At 43.8% G+C, this 25,427-nt stretch overlaps 1 protein-coding gene across 2 annotated transcripts in view; it reads left to right on the forward strand.

Annotated features, from left to right (window-relative positions):
- AP3S1 (adaptor related protein complex 3 subunit sigma 1) overlaps positions 1 to 25,427 on the forward strand; it is a 96,592-nt gene that overhangs the window by 61,108 nt on the left and 10,057 nt on the right. Inside the window, exons 5-6 of one of the 2 annotated variants that reach the window (XM_077290660.1) lie at positions 4,657 to 4,764; positions 21,888 to 21,929. In XM_077290660.1, coding sequence (XP_077146775.1) covers positions 4,657 to 4,764; positions 21,888 to 21,923 — 144 coding nt within the window. In that variant the 3' untranslated portion in view covers positions 21,924 to 21,929. The remainder of the gene's footprint in view (positions 1 to 4,656; positions 4,765 to 21,887; positions 21,930 to 25,427) is intronic. The other variant, XM_077290650.1, reaches the window with a different exon arrangement.

The raw sequence follows: 25,427 nt of genomic DNA on the forward strand, positions 1-25,427 counted from the left end.
ACCCGCGCGATTAGCTCCGCCCCTCTCCCTGTGTCGCTGCAGAGTGTTTTTCGGCGCTACGCACGCCCCTCTCCGCCCCTTTTCAGCGCACAGTCTGGCGTTCTCACCTACAACCGCCATCTTCACCTGCTCCCTGGACGACAACGTGGCCCAGGTCCCCTTCACTGGATCGCTGCAGGAGTCGCATTACCTACCTGCTTGAAGGGTTATTTTCCCTGGGGAATCATCTACGAGCTGGGCAGCTTCTTCCGTCTAGAACCGCTTCGTCTGCCGTGAGTAGCTCTGTACTGCAGACTGACTCTCTCCTCTGCCCTCCTGTCCCCTAACCTGGCATTCGTCAGGGACCCGTTCGTCATGTCTAATTCTAAGGGAGGTCGCTCTTGCCCTCCTACTTCTTTTTCTACTTCATCTGCCTTAGTCAAACACTTTGCGTGTTCGTCTTGTAACTGACCCCATTATGCCCACCGCCCAGGACCCCCCCTGCTGTTCCGCCTGAGAGCGAAGTCCCTACCCCAGGCTGAGCCTCCTCTCTGTCCCAATCTGTAGCGGATCTCACACGGGTGTCCCAGACCCTTGTGTCCGTGCTCGATCGGCTGCCCCTGCAGACTTCCACAGTAGCCAGCGGGTCGCAGGAAGCTCCGTCCAAGACTTCCAATTTAGGTTGCAAAAGATCCAGACAGGAACGCCGGTCTGAGTCCTCTTTCCATTCCACATCGCCCCACGGACCTTCTCTGCGGTCGGCTTCCCCCCGGTCCTCCTCCCCTGAGTCAAGCGAGGCATTCTCAGATGCGCCTTCGGAGCATATTTCGGAGCTGGACCCGAACCAAATCTCTAGCTTGAGGGATATGGTTCAGAACCTCATTGGAGCGATAAATCAGACCTGTGGCATCAAAGATTCCTCTACTTAACCCGCAGATCAGGCGGTTTCGTTTAGACGGTCTAAACCACCTAACAAGTTTTTCGCTCCTTACCCTGAATTCGAGGAGATCCTCACCAGAGAAAGAGAGAATCCGACCAGACGCTTTCAGAGAGGAAAGCTCCTTGGCGTTTTATATCCCTTTTCTCCGGAGCTCACTGCTAATTGGACTGTTTCTCCCTCGGTGGATCCTCCAGTTTCCAGGCTGTCCACCAACACAGTCCTTCCGCAATCCGGCGGAGCATCTCTGAAAGTTTCTAACTATAGAGTCATAGAATCCTTTGCGAAGTCAGCCTTCGAAGCGGCTGCGTCTACTCTTTGCCCGGCCTTTGCTTCCACTTGGGTTTCAAAATCCATATCCAAATGGGCCAGACAACTCCGCCTGGACATCCTGTACGGGGCCCCACCTGGACAGCTGGCGGAGCTTGCCAACCAGATTTCTCATGCGGGTGAATACTTGGTCTCCGCTTCCCTGGATGCCACGTCTTGTGCGGCTCAGGCGTCCAGTAATGCTGTTGCCATACGTCGGACCGTTTGGCTCAAGGCCTGGCAGGCAGATTTGTCTTCTAAGAAGTCCCTTACCAGCCTGCCTTTTCAGGGTTCACGTCTGTTTGGTTCTAAGCTGGACCAAATCATTAAGGACGCCACTGGGGGGGGGGGGGGGCACAGGTTCCCTTCTTCCCCAGTCTAAACCTCGCCATCCTCCTCCTAGATGGCAATTTCGGTCCTTTCGCCAGACAAACAAGAAAAGAGACTATGCATATAGGGCGCACTCCCAAAATTCAATTAAATTCCAAAAATACAAAATTTTTATTATTAGGAAAGACAGAAAACACAAATAAAAACATGTTAAAATACAACCAACACAGTACTGGTCCTATACAAAATCAATATGTGGAGACAGCTTAAGATACAATAATATATCGTAAATCACTCCACCAACACACTGCTGGTACTATCGTGAGTCAATATATAGAAGGACGACCCAGGGTACAATGATGTATCATAAATAGCGCAACTTGCTATTTGCGCTATTTACGATATATTATTGTACCTTAAGCCGTCTCCACATATTGATTTTGTATAGGACCAGTAGTGTGTTGGTTGTATTTTAACATGTTTTCATTTGTGTTTTCTGTCTTTCCTAATAATAAAAATTTTGTATTTTTGGAATGTAATTGTATTTTGGGAGTGCGCCCTATATGCATAGTCTCTTTTCTTGTTTGTCTGGTATATGCTGCTGCTATGCATTGAGTTGCACCCCTCACTATACTCGCCCTATAGGTCGTGATTTGCTCTTTGCCCATTGGCGAGTGCTCCCTAGCTCTCCCCTTTTGCTTTCATCGTTTCGCGGCGTCAGATTCCTTTTCCTAACAGCAGAGGCCACAGGCACGTCAAGAGAAGAAGGTATCCTTTAGACCCACTCCTTCCTGGCGTTCCCGCTACTCCCAAGGTAGATCCTCCAGGTCTAGGACCAGGAGGTCCACCTCAGCATGACTCGCAACAAGACCCCAACCCACTTCCCAGGCTGGGCGCCCGTCTCCTCTTCTTCAGCGACGTCTGGATCTCCTCAGTAGAGGACGCATGGGTCAGGGAAGTTGTATCCTCGGGATACAAAATAGAGTTCATTTCACGGCCCCGGGATCGTTTTTTTCGAATCCCGACCTCCAAGAGACCCCGCTCTAGTTCCGGGTTTCTTTGCAGCCATCGCTTCTCTCCTCAAATCCGGGGTAATCGTTCCCGTCTCAGAAAAAGAACGGTTGAGACCGCAGTTCTAAGAGCGTCCGGCCTTTCAGATCGGGTGATTCACACTTTGATTCAGGCTAGGAAGCCTTCGTCTTCCAGGATCTACTATCATACCTGGAAGGCTTATTTCCGTTGGTGCGAGTCCAACCGTGTTTCACCTATGTCCTTTTCCCTTCCTTCCATCTTGGCCTTCCTTCAGGCAGGACTGGATGCGGGCCTTGCCCTCAGTTCCCTAAAAGGGCCAGGTTTCTGCGCTCTCTCTCCTCTTCCAGAAGACGTTATTTTCTCGACCGCAGGTCAAGACCTTTCTTCAGGGAGCAGCCCATGCTGTCCCTCCGTACAGGGCTCCTGTGGATCCATGGGATCTTAATCTTGTTCTGGAGGTTCTGAGGGGTTCCCCCTTTGACCCTCTCAGGGAGGTTTCCCTGTCAGTTCTATTTTGTAAAGTAGCTTTTCTTGTGGCCATCACCTCTTTCCGGCGCATTTCGGAGTTGGCGGCCCTTTCTTGTCGACCTCTTTTCTTGGTTTTCCACCAGGACAAGGTGGTCCTGAGGCCTCCGCCTTCCTTCCTTCCTAAGGTGGTTTCCACCTTCCACCTCAACGAAGACATGTTCCTACCTTCCTTTTGTCCAGCTCCGACTCATCCTCTGGAGCGATCTTTGAGCAAGCTGGACCTCGTCAGGGCGGTGAGGATCTACCTGGCTAGAACGGCCTCTTTCTGGAAGACTGATTCTCTTTTCGTCATTCCTGATGGCATGCGTAGAGGCCTGCCGGCTTCCAAAGCGACAATTGCTCCCTGGATCAGAACGGCAATTTTGGAGGCTTACCGGGTCAAGAACAGAGTGCCCCCTCCTGGGGTTAAGGCTCACTCTACCCGGGCAGTCAGCGCCTCCTGGGCGGTGCACCATTGGGCTTCCGCCCTACAGCTTTGCAAAGCGGTAACCTGGTCTTCCATCCACACGTTCGACAAATTTTACAAGGTTCATACCTACGCTTCGGCGGACGCCAGCCTAGGCAGAAGGATCTTGCAGGCGGCAGTGGTGAGTCCTCTGACCTGATGGAAGTCTGTTTTTTCCCTCCCCAGGGACTGCTTTGGGACGTCCCATGGTTCCGGTGTCCCCCAATGAGGCGATAGAGAAAACAGGATTTTTGGTTGCTTACCGTAAAATCTGTTTCTCGGAGCCTTCATTGGGGGACACTGCACCCTCCCATATTATTCAGTTTCTGTTGTTCTATGTTCTATGACTGTTCTTATGATCACAGTTCTCATATTTGTGGTTATGTTCTTTCAACCTTTTTTTTTTTTTTTTTTTTTTCTGTTCCATGCATCTTGGAGAAGTAACCACAGATCTTCTATGGATATAGGCGTTTGCAAATCCCTCTGGTTCTCAGGTAATTCCTCACAGACTCTGAGGCCATATGATGACTTCCAGGACTCCTTGTTGATCTTTGTTCTCATTATGCTGAAGGTACATCCTAATGACATTGGGTACATGTTTGGGACACCTCCGTAGTGGTGTTGTGTGATGTATAAGTATTTGCTTGTATTTCTTAGCAATAAGGCCACTATTAATCCTGACCAAATCAATAATTCCATTTTCTCATGAAGAGTCAGAAGGATTTTCACAAGTCTACATCCATAGAAGATCTGTGTTTAGTTCCCCAAGATGTTTGGAATAATCTTCAATCCTTCAAAAACTGTGTGCCAGTGTACCTAGAAGAACTGATGCTGTTTTGAAGGCAAAGTGTGGCCACACTACATATTGATTTAATTTAGATTTCTTCTTATGTTCTTCCACTTTTCATTTTGTTACTTGATAAAAATAAACTAATACTTCAGATTTTGAATTCATTTTTTCCACACCTGCATTAAACTTTTGCACAGTACTGCGAAATACTATTAATAGTATAGTAAAGATGGAGAAGACGTATTATGTTCCTACCAAAAGTTTTCTGTACAATAGGTGGATGTTTAATGGCTTTTTTTCTGTTAGGTACACAACATCCTTGCAGAAATGGTGATGGGCGGTATGGTTCTAGAAACAAATATGAATGAAATCGTAACTCAGATTGACGCTCAGACAAAATTGGAAAAATCTGAGGTAAGAACTTACATATAAATTGTTGCTGTACTTCTAAAGCCATGTTGTTTCATCAGATCCCACAAAATATTACATCAACATCATTATCATCTAGAACAACCTCCTTCCCTCAGGCTATTGGTTTGGACCACCCTCACCCCTGCCCCCTGCAGTAAGCTGTTATCTTTGGGGAAAGGTTCAGGTGCCTCCGGTATTCCAGTATGGAATCCTTTATAGCCAGGTTGCTACATGACCGCCAAGTATCCCACAGCAGAAGCCACATTTTGTTATGGTTCACTGCTTTAATAAATCCATACTCAGTTTGGACCCCCTGATACAGTCATATGAAAACTTTAAGGTATATAAATGTTTGTATGTTCTCGTGTGTGCGTGGGTTTCCTCCGGGTTCTCAGGTTTCCTCCCACATTCCAAAGACATACTGATAGGGAATTTAGATTGAGCCCCAATGGGCATAGTGATGATAATCTGTGGAAAACTGTAAAGCGCTGCGGGATATGTTGGCGCTATATAAATATTTATTATTATTATTAAACACCAAATTATTTCAGTCCCAGAACTTATTGCATGAAGTTAAGAAAAAGAATGGAGCAGAAATAGGAACTTCCTTTGCTTAGTCGTCATTATCATTCTTCTTTTTAAGATACAGCCCAGTGATTTAAAAATAAAAACTTGGGAAACCCGCTAAAGATTGCTGTGTTGTGCCTTGAGGCCAATAACTTTTTTAATTTTTGTTTTAAATAGCCATCATAGTCATTTTGTGAGCCATCAAAGTTTGTACTTTTCTGTTAATGGAGAATTGTTGGGTCTTTTTTTTTTCTGCCAAGTACTGATTGGTTTATTACATTAACTAGGCCAGCCATTTTATTTTGTCACAGCAGTTGTATGGCCAGAGAAGGGGTCTGGCTTAATTATGGAGATGAGCAGTCAGTCAGCCCCCTTCTCAAACTGCTTCAGTTACATATTGCCACTGGAATATTTTCCCCTTGTTGACAAATATCGGAAGAGAATCAACCAGTTCCCAAACCAGAGCCTAGAGACCAAGATCTGGTCAGCTTTCAGACTTGCACTGTATAAAAGTTACGTGACTTAATAATGTAATGACACGTGGCTTCTAATTGTTCTAGACATCGGCAGGTACAACTTCTGCTACTGGGTCCACAAACACTGTAAACACTGTACATTGTTTGTGTCAGGCTGTGACGGTCTTCGGTAAGGAAGGGGGGCCTCAAGTAGTCCCTGGAACTTGGACCCTAATTATCCCCATGCTGGGGGTACTCTCTTGAAGGTAGAAAGGCCCGAGTCTGTGACCGTAGTATGCTCCTGCTAAACCCTGATCTGTTCCCTCCCACACCTCATGAGGCATGGGACAGAAATGTAATGTAAACAAGACACAAAGAAAGAACAGGGATAACCGATAACCTCCATCACAAAAAAGCACTAACCAACAATAGGGAGGAGTATAGGAACAGGGAGGAATACACTAAATGGGAACAGGGACCAGACGATAAACGCACACGTACTACAGCAAACCACAGAACACTTCTACAACTCTACTCCAACCACTTAGCTTTAGTACACAGCACAGGAAGACAAATCTTTCACTGACAAGGACAAAATCTGACCAGTTTATATAGGAAGAGGTAATGACCAGATCAGAAGCTGCTGAGATGAAGCTGCTTGTTTCTGACCAGAATAGAAAGGGTCGTTAACCTCCTCAGAACCTGAAGAAACTAAATACATTTATTATGAGACACAAATTACACCATCTCTAAAGAAGACCTGCGATTCATTACCCAACTTGACCGTCTAACTCCAGATCTTCCAAGGGGGATGTGACACCATCGTGACAGTTTGCTAATGTTATCACTTTTACAAAGACTCACTTTGCCCATTATTACATGCATTTGCTGTTTGAGCATTACATGAAGGGTCATACAAACTGTATTTAAAGGGAATCTGTCACCTCATTTTGCCGTTATAAGCCCCTAATGGCGGTGGCTGCAGTTTATCTACAGCATTCTGTAATGCTGTAGATAAGCCCCCGATGTAACCTGAAAGATAAGAAAAACAAGTTAGATTATGCTCACCCAGAGGCGGTTCTGTTTGGGTCCGATGGGCAGCGTCGGACTTTAGCACCTTGGGCCCACCAGAGAAAATCATTCTTGGGGCCCACTATGTAGCTACATAGAAATAGATACAAGACCACCAATTGTGCGGTAAAAAGTGCTAATATCAGGGTATAATATAAGGTAGTTCACGTCTTAATTATGTAGCAAGGGTTGGGGTAACCCCCTCACAGAATTATAATTTAGCCCCCTCATAAAATATAACGCAGTCCCCTCTCATAGAATATAATGCAGCACCCCACAAAATATAATGCAACCCCCTCAGGTATAACGCAGTCCCCACCATAGAATATAATGTAGCACCCTCATAGGGTACAATGCAGCCCCCTCATATAATATTAATCTTGAAGCAAGCATATTAAATATACGTAATGTATACATCAGCCACAGTGGGGATACTGGATCATAAATATGCATACAGGACAGATAGGAACCAGCTGCCAAACAGTAAACCACCGAACACAAGACACAAGCAACCAAATGGTCCCATAACACTATAAATCTTTATTAGAAAAATGTAAAAAGCCATCAGGTGAGTAAAACGATGCAGGATAAGGGAACAAACGTGTATTCCTGTCGGTCATGCTAAAAGGGTCAGGACAACCACACATGTCATGCCTAGATATGGCAATATGCCCTTAGTAAAGGAAGGCCCATAATTTCTTATGCTATTGAATAATAGAACAGTGCCATAGCATAAAGAGTAATGCATAATAGCTCAGTACGAGCACATACCTGATGTTCATGTAGCAGGCAGGATGCGTGGGTGACCGGACCCTAACCCCGACACGCGTTTCGGAGCAGGCCGCTCCTTCCTCAGGGGGAGCCCCCTCATATAGTATAATGCAGCCACCACAGAATATAGTCAACTGTGAGAATGCAGCCCCACCACAGAATGTAATGCAGCCCCCCCATAGAGTATACTGTAGCCCCCTCACATAGTATGATGTAGCCCCCCATAATATAATGCAGTCCCGAGAATAATGCAGTCCCCCACAGAATATAATGTAGCCCCCTCATAAAGTATAATGCAGCCCCTCTCCACCCCCATTATTGTCCTCATCACCACCTCCATCATTGCCTTCTCCCCCACCACCCCTATCATTTTCCCCCACCACCTCCATCACTGCCCATTCCACCACCTGCATCATTGCCTCCTCCCCCACCATCATTGTCCAATTCATCACCTCCATCATTGCCTCCCCCACCACCATCATTGCCTCCCCCACCACCATCATTGCCCATCACTTCCATCATTGCCTCTCCCCCCACCATCATTGCCCATCACCTCCATCATTGCCTCCCACAACCATTGCCCATTTCATCACCTCCATCATTGCCTCCCCCACCTCCATCATTGCCCATCACCTCCATCATTGCCTATCACCTCCATCATTGCCTCCCATACCATCATTACCTATCACCTCCATCATTGCCTCCCCCACCATCATTGCCTCCCCTCACCCTCATTGCTCATCACCTCCATCATTCCCTCCCTCATCATGATTGCCCATCGCCTCCATCATTGCCTCCCCTCACCTCCATCATTGCTTCCCCACCACCACCATCATCGCCCATCACCTCCATCATTGTCTTCCCTCCCACCATCATCGCCCATCACCTCCATCATTGTCTTCCCTCCCACCATCATCGCCCATCACCTCCATCATTGTCTCCCCCCACCACCATCATTGCCCATCACCTCCATCATTGTCTCCTTCCACCAATATCATTGTCCTTCACCACACACAGCTCACCGCAGCAGCAGCTTATCTCACACACACTCTCACACACACTCTCACACACACTCTCACACACACTCTCACACACACTCTCACACACACTCTCACACACACTCTCACACACACTCACACACACACTCTCACACACACTCACACACTCTCACACACACTCTCACACACACTCTCACACACACTCTCACACACACTCTCACACACACTCTCACACACACTCTCACACACACTCTCACACACACTCTCTCTCACACACACACATACTCTCTCTCACACTCACACACACACACATATATATATTCTCTCACACACTCTCTCGCACACACACACACTCACTCAGGCACACACACGCAGGCACACAGCACAGCTCACCTCCCTGCAGCAGCAGCTCATTCCAGCAGACTCTTCCTCGCTGGATTCCCGGAAGCTTTCTGACTGAGACAGCAGCACGCTGGATGATGACATTATCCAGCTGGGCTGTCTCAGACAGGAAGCAGGACGCCGGGAGGTGTGCACAGGCACCACCAAATAATTTTTAAAGGAAAGGCAAGTGATTGCGGATAACAAGGTAACTTTTCAACCAGGCACAGTCTTTCTCAAAACCTCACTTAAGCGGAGTGGTTAGGAAAAAAGGATATAGGAAGAGAGTCCCCAAGGACAGCTCCATGTAGAATTCAGGAGTAAGATGTCCGTCCCATTGGTGGTGCACCACCAATGGGACTGACATCTTACTCCTGATTTCTACATGGAGCTGTCTTTGGGGACTCTCTTCCTATATCCTCTTTTCCTAACCACTCCACTTACTTAAGTGAGGTTTTGAGAAAGACCGTGCCTGGCCGAAACGTTACCTTGTTGTCTGCAATCACTTGCCTTTCCTTTAAAAATTATTTGGTGGTGCCTGTGCACTTGAATAAAAACAAAAAAACTTTCTACATTGAAATCAAGACTTGAGTGCAGCTGTTTTTTCTTGTATACCTACTGCACAAGGCACAACATTGTATATTAGTTTTGGTTCTAGTCTCTGTTGATGCAAAAAGTAGGTTTTGATTTTTTTTCCATTGCAGTAATAGTGAAAGCTCTGAGCCTTGATCTCAAAGTCCTGAAGTTTTAGAGACTGGCGCTTCTTCATTTTCACCTTTCTTATGAATTAATCATGTCACCTTGTCTGGCTGCCAAGAGAAAATTGTACTTAACATTTTAGGGCAAGAATGCGTAGTGTGAAGTCTTAATGGATAGATAAAAGTGTTAGAAAGACCAGTAAATGTATTTTCTATGGTGGTAGTAAATAAGAATCAGTGTGACATTAGAAATCCTAAATGTCAAAATTAATCCCTGTGATTGAAAATACATGGCCGTAGACTAAATGGTTTAACGATTTCCACTGGCTTAAAACTTGTCTGTTCCTTTCTGGGATGCCAATTCTAAAACTGGAAATAAGTATTAGGGCACATGCCTTAAAGGTAACTGGTAACCTGTCAGGAGACAAAAAAGCTACTAATCTACAGATATGGGGTTAATCTGCAGCGTTCTGAACCTGCTTGGTGCCAGCACTTCGAGCACTACTGTCGGGAGGAAATTAACTTTATTCTCCCCGTCAGTGTTCGACATTTAGTCGTGTGGATGTCGTTGGTTCAGTCACTGCTCTGCATATAGAGAGCGGCGACTGTAACCGCACACCTGGCACTGACTGACAGCTGGCTCAGCATTAGGGCCGGCTGTCAGTCAGTCCCGAAGGCTCTGACTCAATAACTGCAGGGTTCTAAATGTCCTTTGGCTTTAAAGGGAGTTCATCAGCCCAACATGAAAATATATATTAAGTACATAGCCCCTATAAAAATCGCACCTTTAATGTACTAATCTCTGATTGTCATTCTGTTCTGCAGAAGTTTAATGAAAACTAATTACTGGGCAAGGCCACAAGGCGCAGTGCACTGATCCCTCACCGCCTCCTCCCACTGGTTTTGCATGTTCCCGCCTCCTCGCTGGGCGCTGACCGCACTGGATTTTCTGGTGCAACTAATGTTTGCAGTAAAGGCTGAGGCAAGCCAACACTGTTAGTCACCTGCGAGGGAGAGGAATCCTGCAAAGCCAGTGGGTGGAACTGTGCACTGAGCCATGCAAAAACCCCAATTCATTACAGTGATTATTTTGGTGTAAATCACTATGAAAAAGGAGCGGGGTTGCGATGGGGGTATGAGGCCACAGTTCTTCTAATTCATGACAAGCTGTGGCATACTTTACCCCAGAAATGTTAATCCAGTGACATGAGAGAGATTTTTGACAAGTTGCACTGAGGCGCATGCCACATGTCAGGCATATTGAATCAGGAGCATCATAGGACATGGGGTGCACTCAGCATCCAAATTAGCATATTTTATTAAACTTCAGTTTCTGCAGAACAGAAGCGGTGATTACCGCTTCAGTGTTTTATTCTATTTAAGAAGTTACGGTATATTCCCCAAGACAAGGCTGTGAGCTAGTTTATACTGTAAGTTTGGGCTGACAGACACCCTTTTCCATCAGCTCAAAAAACGGCGCAACAGGCGCTTCATGGCATGGGTTTTCAACTGCACAATGCCAACAGTAAAGTTTGATGGAGGAGTGATAATGCTATGGAGTTGTTTTTCTGGTTTTGACTTGGACGCCTTAGTTCCAAGGGGGGAAACTGTCACCAGGTGTTTTGCATATAAAGTAGGGCAAGCACCGGTAAGCCCTCATATGAAGCATCCTGGAATGTTGTCTTAAGTGGTGTGAAAATGGTTGCCCCCTTCCTGATGGCCTATCCTTAGCACCAACACTTGCAATCGAGTGTTTGCGATAACTGACAATGAGTCTTTTACAAATCTCTGGAGGAATTTTGGCCCAGTCATCTCTGCAGAATTCTTGTAATTCAGCCACATTGAAGGGTTTCAGAGCATGAACCGCTTTTTTAAGGTCATGTCTCGGCATCTCAATCGGATTATGGTCAGTACTTTGACTAGGCCACTCCAAAGTCTTAATTTTGTTTTTCTTAAGCCATTCAGAGGTGGACTTGCAGGTGTGTTTTGTATCATTGTCCTGCTGCATAACCCAAGTGTGCTTCAGCTTGAGGTCACGAACAGATGGCCAAACATTCTCCTTCAGGATTGTTTTGGTAGACAGCAGACTTCATTTTTCCATTTACCACTGCAACTCTTCTAGATCCTGAGCCAGCAAAATAACCCCAAATCATCACACTACCACCACCATATTTTACTGGTATGATTTTTTTTAATGAAATGCTGTTAATTCTATGCCAAATGTAATGAGATATACACCTTCCAAAAAGTTCAGATTTTGTCTCGTCAGTCCACAGAGTAGTCTCTCAAAAGTCTTGGGGATCATGAAGATGTTTTCTGGCAAAACTGAGACGAGCCTTTCATAATTTTTATTGCTCAGCAGTGGTTTTCATCTAGGAACTTAGCCGTGCAGGCCATTTTTGCCAAGTGTCTTGCTTATGGTGGAGCCATGAACACTGACCTTAACTGAGGAAAGTGAGGCCTGCAATTCTTTAGATGTTCTTGTGGGGTCTTGTTTGATCTCTTGGATGAGTCGTTGCTATGCTCTTGGGATAATTTTGGTCGGCTGGCCACTTCTGGGAATGTTCACCTATGTTCCATGTTTTTGCCATTTGTGGATAATGGCTCTCACTGTGGTTCACTGGAGTCCCACAGCTTTAGAAATGACTTAATAACCTTTTCCAAACTAATAGATCTCAATTTGTTTTTCATTTGTCCTAGAATTTCTTTGAATCGAGGCATGATCGAGGTCCTATTTAAGTAATTTCTTGCTTAAGAACAGGTGTGGCACTAATCATGCCTGGTTGTCCCTAGGGAATTTGATCTCAGCTTCCCAAAAATGTGATAAACCACAGTTAATTTATGTTTTAAAGAGTGTGGGAGGGGAACAATCACTTTTTCACACAGGGTCCTGTAGGTTTGGATTTCTTTTTCCTTTAATAATAAAAACATTAATTTAAAAACTGAATGTTGTGGTATGTTTGTCTAATATTTAAATTTGTTTGGTGAACAGAAACCTTTAAGTGTGACAAACATGCATAAGAGTAGGAAATCAGGAAGGGGGCAAACACTTTTGCACATCACTTTTCCGGCGCCTTCTCTCTTCTTGCGATCACTGTCCCTCTTCTTGCTTGTTGAAACTTTATTTTATTTGTCAAAAAACTTCTTGTGATTTGTATATAGGTATCTAAAATGTTTAATTACACAGGTGTGATTATGTATAGTATTCTGTGCTGATATTACATGTATTCTACAGCTTCACTCACCACATTTTGAAGTTCACATTAACACCTCTAAGAATAGAGATGGCAGAACAAACAGAATCATTGCTGTGAACATGCTAAGTAATAAGTACTGTACTGTTGTAATACAAAAGTATTGAATACGTATGTGTTAACTTTATCATATGGTGTTAGCTTGGTATTTTAGTTTAGCTTTTATAACGCTAATTCTTCATTGCATGAAAAAAAAACAGCTCATTCATTATCATCTGTGCTGATCTGTGTGCTCCTTATGGAAGGCGTTATTTGAGAAAGTATCATAAAAAAAAACAAGTCTTTAGCTAGCTTTTAAATCCATATATATTTTAAAATATAGTTTTCTAGAAAATGAATCGGGGGGTCAATACCTTTAGGACGGATATTGAAATATCTGAGAGCAGCATAATGTAAAGACAGTGCCCCTAATTCTAGCTCTTTGTCACTTGCTGGTTTGCTTGCTGTCATTTTTACACAATCCGTCTCTTCTGCTGCACATCTAGCAGGGCTCGCAATGCTGAGTCCTGTATAACCTCCCCCCCCCCCCCCCCCCCACACACACACACACACACACACACACACACACACACACACACACACACACACACACACACACACACACACCACTGATTGGCTTCCTACTTATGCAAACTGCAATTAGAAATCTGCCAATCCGTGGTGAGGGCGAGGTAACGCAGGTGACTATTCCGGCAGTGATAATGTTCTGCTGATAAAACACTGATTTTATTGAAACAGCAACACAGCTAAGGCTGGTTTCACACTTGCGTTTTTGTCTGCAGCGTTTTTTGCACAAAAAACGCATGCGTTGTTTTTTCCTATATTTAACATTGAAAACGCATGCGTTTTTTTGCACATGCGTTTGGTCGCGTTTTCAAACGCATGCGTTTTTTGTCTGCATGCGTTCATTTTCAAAAATGCTACCTGCAGTATTTTCTTGCGCGTTTTTTTTGCCGCGAAAAAACGCATGCGTTTTTTCGCGGCAAAAAAATGCATTGCTGTCTATGTAAACGCATGCGTTTTTAAGCACATGCGTTTGTTTGCGCTAAAAACGCATGCGTTTTTATAGAAAAAAACCAGAAAACACACTGAAAAGCCACCCACCACCATCAAGGTGATAAAGGGATCCAAACCCTAACCCTAACTCTACCCCTAACCTCACCCCTAACCGTTTAATGAACATTTTCTGACAGTCATATTGCCACGTATTTAAGTGCCACGTGCCACGTATTTAAGTGCCACATGCCACGTATTTAAGTGCCACGTGCCACGTATTTAAGTGCCACGTGGCACGTATTTAAGTGCCACGTGGCACGTATTTAAGTGCCACGTGGCACGTATTTAAGTGCCACGTGCCACGTATTTAAGTGCCACGTGCCACGTATTTGAGTGCCACGTATTTGAGTGCCACGTATTTAAGTACCACGTATTTCAGTTGCACGTATTTCAGTGCCACGTATTTCAGTCACGTTTAGGGTTAGGGTAGGGGTAGGGTTAGGGTTTTCTTGTTTTTTCTTGTGTTTTCTTGTGTTTTCTTGTGTTTTCTTGTGTTTTTCTATAAAAACGCATGCGTCTAAAAAACGCATGCGTTTTACCGCGTTTACATGCGTTTTTCACACATGCGTTTTTTTTAAAAAACGCATGCAGACAAAAACGCAAGTGTGAAACCAGCCTTAGTAAGTGACACATTGCTGTAATCATGGTCTGAGTCCCTATATTATGCTGCTCTTAGATTACATAGCAAAATCCTGCTGACAGATTCCCTTTATTAATGAGGCTTAGGTTAGCTCTCTAAATCACTTTCATACTGTATATATTTTAGGCATATAGTGTTATAAAAATCAAAGGACTATTAAAGAGTTCTATCTAAACAAAACTTATAAAAGTGCAATGTAATAAGATATTTTTCATCTGTACATGAGTGTTTCAGAATATTTTCAAACATTTAGATAGTTGAAATAAAGCGCTATAGATAGTGGGGGAATGTCTCACTCTTGGGAACTGTACTCTCAGCTTCTCCACAGTCTGATATTATATTGATACATGGAGACTTCTGGTTTGATGTGCTCACTTTCCCCCTTACCATGTCCAAAGAGAAACAACACAAAACTCATTAAAATTACTGTGTCGACCTTGTAATGCGAGATGAGAGAGGTCCTACAGTGGAAGAAACTCTTTGTAGCCACTCTGTGAAAGACTTAAGGATTCCCTTCTTTTACCGTACTTCATATTTTTAGGCATAAAAATGGTCCTTCTCTACTAAAAAAAACAAAACCTCAACATTTAGTCCTCGGTGTATGTCTTCTGTCCCTAGTGCCATTACTTCTGAGATTTGCTTTAGTCTGGTGTTGTAATAAGCAACACCAGGGTCGGACTGGGGCATCGGGACACAGGAGAATCCTCTGGTGGGCCCACCACTAGCCCCAGCTCCTGCCACCCACAAAGGGGGCCCCTGCATCTGCAGCCCCTTTATGAAGTGCACAGACAGTGTACAGCATTCCTTTCAGTGAATAACTCTGTGCATCCTCTGCAGTCCTTGATCCTCTTTCCCAAACCCCCCTATATTCCCCCTCTCTCTCCCTGCAAGTGTCAGTTTAAGTTGAGAGTGGGGGGTGCATCTCGCGGTACAGCAGAAGTCAGAGCCAGGGCAGGATGATGTCTGCAGCACAAGTGAAGCACCAGGACCTGTTAAGTATACATGTACAGTACAGACCAAAAGTTTGGACACACCTTGTCATTTAAAGATTTTTCTGTATTTTCATGACTATGAAAATTGTACATTCACACTGAAGGCATCAAAACTATGAATTAAGACATGTGGAATTATATACTTCACAAAAAAGTGTGAAACAACTGAAATTATGTCTTAGATTCTAGGTTCTTCAAAGTAGCCACCTTTTGCTTTGATGACTGCTTTGCACACTCTTGGCTTTCTCTTGATGAGCTTCAAGAGGTAGTCACCGGGAATGGTTTTCACTTCACAGGTGTGCCCTGTCACGTTTAATAAGTGGGATTTCTTGTCATATAAATGGGGTTGGGACCATCAGTTGTGTTGTGCAGAAGTGTGGTGCATACACAGCTGATAGTCCTACTGAATAGACTTTTAGAATTTGTATTATGGCAAGAAAAAAGCAGCTAAGTAAAGAAACACGAGTGGCCATCATTACTTTAAGAAATGAAGGTCAGTCAATCTGAAAAATTGGGAACACTTTGAAAGTGTCCCCAAGTGCAGTGGCTAAAACCATCAAGCGCTACAAAGAAACTGGCTCACATGAGAACCGCCTCAGGAAAGGAAGACCAAGAGTCACCTCTGCTTCTGAGGATAAGTTTATCCGAGTCACCAGCCTCAGAAATAGCAGGTTAACAGCAGCTCAGATTAGAGACCAGGTCAATGCCACACAGAGTTCTAGCAGCAGACACATCTCTACCACAACTGTTAAGAGGAGACTTTGTGCAGCAGGCCTTCATGGTAAAATAGCTGCTAGGAAACCACTGCTAAGGACAGGCAACAAGCAGAAGAGACTTGTTTGGGCTAAAGAACACAAGGAATGGACATTAGACCAGTGGAAATCTGTGCTTTGGTCTGAGTCCAAATTTGAGATCTTTGGTTCCAACCACCGTGTCTTTGTGCGACGAACAAAAGGTGAACGGATTGGACTCTAAATATGCATGTACATACAGTCAAATAATCGCGGCAAATTGTGAAAATACAGTCGTGGTCAAACGTTTTAAGACTGATTTGGTTTTCCCAAAGTTTGCTGCATCAGAGATTTTAGTGTTTTAGTGCAAATGTTTCTATGGTTACCAAAGTACAGTTTTAAGCATTTCATAAGTTTGTAGCTTTTTCTTGACAAATCAAGTGTATGCTAAGATTCAATCTTTACAGCTTTGAGCCTAATTTTCTCAAGACTTGTACAAGTCACTTTGCCACGCTGGATTTCAGCTTCAAATTGTGACTGAGTTGGATTTGTTCGAGAAGCTGATAACCAGCATGCTAAGGTAAATTGCAGAAATCTTGAAAAATAGGTGTCTATCTCTGTAAGTCTTAGCATTAACTTGATGTATTTGTCAAGAAAGTTACAAACTTACCATATTTTTCAGACTATAATACACACTTTTTCTCCTTCATAATTTGGGGGGGAAGATGGGGGTGCGTCTAAGGCTACTTTCACACTAGTCTGTCGGTACGGGCCGTCGCAAACCGTCGGCCCGGCGTACCGACGGACAGTGTGTTAATGTAGCACAACGTGGGCAGCGGATGCAGTTTTACAGCGCATCCGCTGCCCATTGTGAGTTCCGTGGAGCAGGGGGCGGAGTTTCGAAAATGGCGGACGCGACGCACAAAAAAAAACGTTACATGGAACCTTTTTTGTGCTGTAGGTCCGCCAAAACACGACGCATCCGTCGCACGACGGATGCGACGTGTGGCAATCTGTCGCAATGCGTCGCTAATGCAAGTCAATTGAGAAAAAACGCATCCTGCGGGCAACTTTGCAGGATGCGTTTTTCTCCAAAACGACGCAATGCGACTGACAGCAAGCAACGCTAATGTGAAAGTAGCCTTATAGTCGGAATGTACTTACAGTTAGCTTGGTGGCAGCAGGAGTCAAGCGATTCTTCCGGTGGTCCGACGCTGCAGGGCGATGATCTCGCTCCCATCCCAGCCTGGTGCTGCAGGTCTGTGCTTGGCGGTGCAGGGAGCTCCGACATTTTGTGAAAGCCCCTGCACTTCTATTGCCTCAATGCTGTGGCCTCCGGGAAAATGGCTACCGGAGGCGGCACGTGCGCAGATTGAGATCTCGGCTCAGAGAATTCATCTCTCGAGATCTCAGTCTGCGCATGCGCCACCTCAGGCGGACATTTTCCCGGAGACCACAGCATTGAGGCAGTAGAAGTGCAGGGGCTTTGGGCTTTCACAAAATGTTGCAGTAGCCCCCGCACCACTGAGCACCGCCGAACCTGCCGCACCAGGCTGATATGGGAGCGAGATCCTCGCGCAGCAGCACCAGACTGGGATGAGATTTCCCGGAGACCACCGCATCACAGCATTGGATGTTCAGGGGCTCCGAGCTTTCACAAAATGTTGCCGTAGCCCCTCGCACCGCTGAGCACCACCAAATCTGTGCACCAGTCTGGGTCAGATCATCACCAAACCACCAAACACCCCCTGTGACTCTGCTGCCGATCCACCGCTTCCCCGGGTATGCTGAATTCAGGATTGTAAGATGGACCCCCGTTTGACTCATACATTTTTTTTCCCCATTTTCCTTCTGAAAATTTGGGGTGCGACTTATGGTCTGGTGCGTCTTATAGTCCGAAAAATACGGTAAATGCTTATAATTGTACTTCAGTAACATAATTTTTTATATCTGTAGCGCCAACATATTCCGCAGCACTTTACATTATAGAGGGGACTTGTACAGACAATAAAGACAACGAGGGTCCTGTGTACAAGCTACAATCTATGAGAAAATAGGGCAGATACGAAAGGTAAAGGGTAAAAAGTGCTTATTTTGTACAGTCCACCAATATAACAAATAGGGTGTGCATGCATCGCTACGTGAAGCCGTCACCAGTCATAATGTGTACAAGGACAGACACAGAGGGCTATTAAGTGCATGGAGGGTGTGTGAACAGATGCTGCAGGGTGTGTGAACAGATGCTGCAAAGGACCATATTTGTAAGAAGATTTTGGAAGGGCAAAATTGAAATATTTATATAAGTGAGGCAATAACCCTGTCTTTAGAAGTGCAATTTTAGGACATGCTTGAAACTGCGCATACTGGGAATTAATCAAATTGTCCTGGGTAGTGCATTCCAGAGCAGTGGCCATAGAACCATCTGACTAATAAGAAATCTAAAAAAAAACACTGAAGTAGTAAACTTTGTAAAAAACAAAATTTGTGTCCATCTCAAAAATTTCGGCCACGAGTGTACTTGCTGAGATAATCACATTAAGTAATGTTTTCTGTGATGTCTGTGACCTCATATTTAGATTGTTGCCTACAAATGTTTAGTGGTGATAGAATCATCTTTGAGAGTCTCATGTCTAACTTGAAATAGTGAAATCTACAGATATACGTTATTCATCAGTTGATAATTGTTATCTATGGAAATACTTTTTTCCCAAAAAGACAAGTTTTTGAAAAGTGATATTTTTGGGGCTAGCCAGAAAAATATGTGCAAGCTTTGAGCACAGAAGCTCCTTCTTGAGGCCAGTTTACAAATGATTGACTAGTTAAGCACAATGTTTAATCACAACATTTAAAGGGAACCTGTCACCCCCAAAATCGATGGTGAGGTAAGCTCACCGACATCAGGGGCTTATCTACAGCATTCTGTAATGCTGTGAATAAGCCGCCGATGTTACCTGAAAGAGGAGAAAAAGACATTAGATTATACTCACCTGGGGCAGTCCCGCTCCGATGGGCGGCTCAGGTCCGGTACAACGCCTCCCATCTTCATTCCATGACGTCCTCTTCTGGTCTTCACGCCGCTGCTGCGGCTCCGGCGTACTTTGTCTGCCCTGTTGAGGGCAGAGCAAAGTACTGCAGTGCGCAGGCGCCGGAAAGGTCAGAGAGGCCCGGCGCCTGCGCACTACAGTACTTTGCTCTGCCCTCAACAGGGCAGACAAAGTACGCCAGAGCCGTGGCTTGAAGACCAGAAGAGGACGTTCATGGAATGAAGATAGGAGGCGCCGGACCGGACCTGAGACGCCCATCGGACTGGACCGCCCCTGGGTGAGTATAATCTAAGGTCTTTTTCTCCTCTTTCAGGTAAGGGTACCGTCACACAGTGCAATTTTGATCGCTACAACGGCACGATTCGTGACGTTCCAGCGATGCATTTACGATATCGCTGTGTCTGACACGCTACTGCGATCCGGATCCCCGCTGAGAATCGTACGTCGTAGCAGATCGTTTGAAACTTTCTTTCGTCGTCTAGTGTCCCGCTGTGGCGGCATGATTGCATTGTGTGACACAGGTTGTATACGATGTGCGCACAGTAACCAACGGCTTCTACATCGCAAATACGTCATGAAATTATCGCTCCAGCGCAGTGTATTGCAACGTGAGACCGCAGTATACGACGCTGGAGCGATACTTATACGACGCTGCAACGTCACGAATCGTGCCGTCGTAGCGATGAAAATGGCACTGTGTGACGGTACCCTAACATCGGAAGCTTATCTACAGCATTACAGAATGCTGTAGATAAGCCCCTGATGCTGGTGAGCTTACCTCACCATCGATTTTGGGGGTGACAGGTTCCCTTTAAGAGATGTTACAGCAGGAGATTTGTGCATGGGGTGATGCCTCCTATAAATAAGTCAAGGTTATAAAATTAAAGGTTGTGTTACAAATAGAGAGGTGCTGAGAGTGAAGGCGTAGGAGTTTGGTGATCTGGAGTCAGTCTGGTGGAGGTGTGAAGTGAGTGATGAAACAAAGACTTGAACATTCTTATCCACTTGAATTCTGAGATTTTTCTCTCTGTGCTTAATTTGACCTTTCAGTATTAAGACTTTTAAATCTGTCATACTGTATAGCAGTCCAGAGAAATGTATTCCCACAGGCTGTCCAGCTCATTCCTTATAGTATGCACCTGTAGATTCATCCTTGTTTGTAGGGCTCTGAAAGCTTGCAAATATTTATTTTTTGGTTAGCTAATGAAGGTATAGCTCTTACAATACTTTTATCTATTTTGGGCATAAAGGTTTTTGCATAGATTTTTTTTTTCTATTGTGGTACCACAATATAATAATTTTGAATTGTGCATCATATCACTATGTGATAGTTTATCTCTAAAGATGTCATGGTCTGGTTCTCCAACCAAAATGTTTAATGTGACAAAGGAGAGATTCGCCACATATCAGGAGGTTTTGTTACTGAGGTACCTGATGAATCTGGAATTCTGTCCAACACAGGTCCTATTAGTTGTAATTGGAAATGTGAGAATCAGTTTTCCAGTATTATATGGTGGTCCTCTTCTTCTGGCTGCTTTTTCTTTTTATATTATCTGTCTGATATTGATACTGGTGAAGCCAAACTTTTCTTTGGGGGGGCATATTAAACATTTAGTAATTGGCAAAACTGTACTCTACAAGTAATCTGATGTTTCTGAGCACTTAATTTATTGCATGTTCATATTGGGTACCTCTGTCACTGCCTATAGAGTTCTGTTGGGAAAAGCGCATCTGACACACAAACCTAAATAAAGATCAATGATAATATGCTTCCAATATGGTATTCTCACCATCAGAAATCTGTGTAAGAAACAGATTTGAGTACTCTGTAAACCTTTCTTCCTGAAAATGGGAGCCAGTGTGAAATCCAAGTTGGCAGTGTGATGAGATGGGCGAAAAACATTTTGACAGAACCAATCAAATTAACACTTGAGTTGTCATTCTTTTGATAATGTTAGAGGCTTATTTCACATTTTTTTTTTTTTTAGACCAAGATAATTCAGTTGGAGCGCTTTAATCATTTTATGAATGAATTAGTAGATCCTTGTGTTGGCATCTTTTTACCATTCTCAAAGTCAATTGTATGCAAGCAAGATCTAAAGATTTATGTTCGTGGCTTATACTGTTGTTTCATTTTGTATATGTTTTCAATACTTTCCCTTCTGTATCCTTTTGGTGATAGTATTTTAGTTATATGTCATATTGCCCTTCATCTATACTCACGATGGCAGCCATTTTGATGACTCAATCAGTATTAGCTCCTTGGGGATGGATATATTGATTTGAAGTGAAACAATAGGTTGCCATAGGTATAGGTGTACGTTTAGAAAAAAAAAATGTCTGCCTCTACTGTGTTTAGATGATTGTAATTTTTCCTACTTCTATTATGGATTTGTTCTTAGATGACCCCAGGGAAGGAGTTGTTCATTTTAAACTTTTTTAGTTTCTTCCATTCTTCTCTCTTGCAGAGTTTTATCTTTCAATCTCCCAGACAGGACAGGTAGACAAAGGTACTTCTGCCAAAATATACCTGACACGCTGAGAAAGGCAAAACAAAATGATGTCAATGACCTTATACTTAGGCCAGACATGCTAGTGTGACCCTAAACTTCTAAAACTGCCAGCCACACAGCCAATATTCCTGCTGATTTTTTTTTTTTTTTAGTTGTAAGAACTTATGTTTAATTACATATTGCAAAGTATAATGCCTTTTCTTTTGTTCACTACTTATTTTGTGTGTAATTAACATTGTCAGTTTTCAGTAGATTTTAGTTCTAAGATGTCAATATTAAAATTATTTACCATGTGGTCTTTTCCATCAATAAAAATGAATTCTTCACTACAAAAATGTCCCTAACATATTATGTGTGGATAGCTTAAAAAAAAGTCCAATGATAGAATTCTCATTTCTGAGCTAGTTTTCACTCCACTTCAGTAAGCTTTTGATCACACTGTCTACTAATGAGACATCTAGCAGACTTGCAATACTGTACACAGAATGATGCCCCCAAAGAGTTCCCAAAAACAGCTCTGCCACAGACAGTATCATGCCTCCACATCTTTCCCACACACCACACACAAACTGTGATGTTCTCATGGCCCCCTACCCACACAGTATGTTGGACCAAGAGTTCCACCCCAACACGCAGCCCCCTCATACATAGTATGTTGCTCCACAGTTTCCCCCCACAAGTACCGACTGATATATAGCCTCATATTAGTCGCCTGGTGCACTTAATTGTTCTGTGCAGTGTGTGGACTGAGGCCCTGCGCATCTAATGACGCCATTGTGCCTGCTGCACTGACTCGGATGCCCATGCTCTTTGCTAGAAAAGGGATCTGATGGCTCCCCGCTTCACAATTGTATTAAACTGAATGTGCATCCTGAGGATGCAGATGACATTGTAATCAAGATGCCAAGTGGGAGGGCAGCTGCATGGTATGATACTCCATTGTTTCCAGCCCTTTTGCTGCCCTGGTCCTCAGGCACTGGCAAAAGGGTTAGATGTTTTGTCTTGAGATGAGACTTGCACCTTATAGGACCAGAGCCAAAGTTTGACACAATACCTCTATCATCCAGACATTGTGTCTAAAAGACAAAATAGAAAGGTGAAGAGACCACAATACCTTGTGTGTTTTTAAGTTGGATTCCTACCGATAAGACACTGTTAGCATATCTTTGGTTGGAAAACCCCATTAAGCATTTCATGCAAAGTGACTCAGCAAATCAATGGTCACATATATATTATAGTATACAAATCCATGATCGCATTTACAGTCATGGCCAAAAGCCTTCACACTCTTGAAGTGGTTCCAGAAAATGAAGTATTTCTCCCAGAAAATAATTTCAATTATGCAAGTTTTGTTATACGAATGTTTGTTTCCTTTGTGTGTATTTGAACAACACAACAAAATGAGAAAAAGAGGCTAATTGGACCTAATTTCATACAACCTCAAAAATTGGCCAGACAAAGTGGTTGGCATCTTTCCAAATTTGTGGGTAAATAACTTTGTTTCGAGCATGTTATGCTCTTTCAAACTCGCCTGTAACAAGAAACAGGTGTGGGCTCTATGAAAATCACACCTGAAATCCGATAAAAAGGGGCAAAGTTTACTCAATCTTTGCATTTTGTGCCACACTACACTGCGTGCAGAATTATTAGGCAAGTTGTTTTTTGGATCACATGATACTTTTTTTTACATGTTGTCCTACTTCAAGCTGTTCAGGCTTGAGAGCCAACTGCAAATTAAGTAAATCAGGTGATGTGCATCTCTGTAATGAGGAGGGGTGTTGCCTAATGACATCAAAACCCTATATAAGGTGCGCTTAATTATTAGGCAACTTCCTTTCCTTTGGCAAAATGGGTCAGAAGAGAGATTTGATGGGCTCTTAAAAGTCCAAAATTGTGAGATGTCTTGCAGAGGGATGCAGCAGTCTTGAAATTGCCAAACTTTTGCAGCGTGATCACCAAACAATCAAGCGTTTCATGGCAAATAGCCAACAGGGTCGCAAGAAGCGTGTTGGGCAAAAAAGGCGCAAAATAACTGCCCATGAATTGAGGAAAATCAAGCGTGAAGCTGCCAAGATGCCATTTGCCACCAGTTGTGCCATATTTCAGAGGGCAGAGAGCTCCACTCCAACTCAGATGCCAGCAAGGTGGAGGTGGGGTACTGGTATGGGCTGGTATCATCAAAGATGAACTTGTGAGACCTTTTCGGGTTGAGGATGGAGTGAAGCTCCCAGACGTACTGCCAGTTTCTGGAAGACTTCTTCAAGCAGTGGTACAGGAAGAAGTCGGTATCGTTCACTAAAAACATAATTTTCATGCAGGACAATGGTCCATCAGATGCCTCCAACTACTCCACAGCGTAGCTGGCCAGTAAAGGTCTCAAAGAAGAAAAAATAATGACATGGCCCCCTTGTTCACCTGATCTGAACCCCATAGAGAACCTGTGGTCCCTCATAAAATGTGAGATCTACAGGGAGGGAAAACAGTACACCTCTTGGAACAGTGTCTGGGAGGCTGTGGTGGCTGCTGCATGCAATGTTGATCGTAAACAGATCAAGCAACTGACAGAATCTATGGATGGAAGGCTGTTAGTGTCATCATAAAGAAAGGCGGCTATATTGGTCACTAATTTTTTTGGGTTTTGTTTTTGCATGTTAGAAATGTTTATTTCTAAATTTTGTGCAGTTATATTGGTTTACCTGGTGAAAATAAACAAGTGAGATGGGAATATATTTGGTTTTTATTACGTTGCCTAATAATTCTGCACAGTAATAGTTACCTGCACAAACAGATATCCTCCTAAGATAGCCAAATCTAAAAATAACCCACTCCAACTTCCAAAAATATTAAGCTTTGATATTTACATGTCTTTTGGGTTGTTTGAGAACATAGTTGTTGATCAATAATAAAAATAATCCTCTAAAATACAACTTGCCTAATAATTCTGCACGCAGTGTAAGCATGGAGAAAAGAAATAAGAGAACTTATGACTGAGAACCAAAATTGTTGAAAAATATGAACAATCTCTAGGTTACAAGTCCATCTCCAGAGATCTTGATGTTCCTTTGTCCACGGTGTGCAACATAATCAAGAAGTTAAAAACCCATGGCTTTGTAGCTAATCTCCCATGATGTGGATGGCAGTTAAGAATTGATGAAGTTGAAACGCAGTATAGTCCGGATGGTGGATAAGCAGTCCCAATCAAGTTGCAAAGGAATTTTAAGTTGTTCTGCAGGCTCAGGTTGCTTCAGTGTCACCGCAAACTATCCGTCGACATTTGAATGAAATGAAACGCTATGGCAGGCTACCCAGGAGGACCCCACTGCTGACACAGAGACATAAAAAACTAAACAGTGACCCCAAACATAGTTAAAGATCCACCCAGAAATGGATGGAAATAAGCGCCGGAGAGTTCTTAAGTGGCCAGCAATGAGTTGGAGCTAAATCCCATTGAAAACCTGTGGAAAGATCTTAAAATTGCTTTTGGGAGAAGGCACC

Source organism: Ranitomeya variabilis, chromosome 1 (genome assembly GCF_051348905.1).
Source record: "Ranitomeya variabilis isolate aRanVar5 chromosome 1, aRanVar5.hap1, whole genome shotgun sequence".
NCBI classification, from domain to species: domain Eukaryota; kingdom Metazoa; phylum Chordata; class Amphibia; order Anura; family Dendrobatidae; genus Ranitomeya; species Ranitomeya variabilis.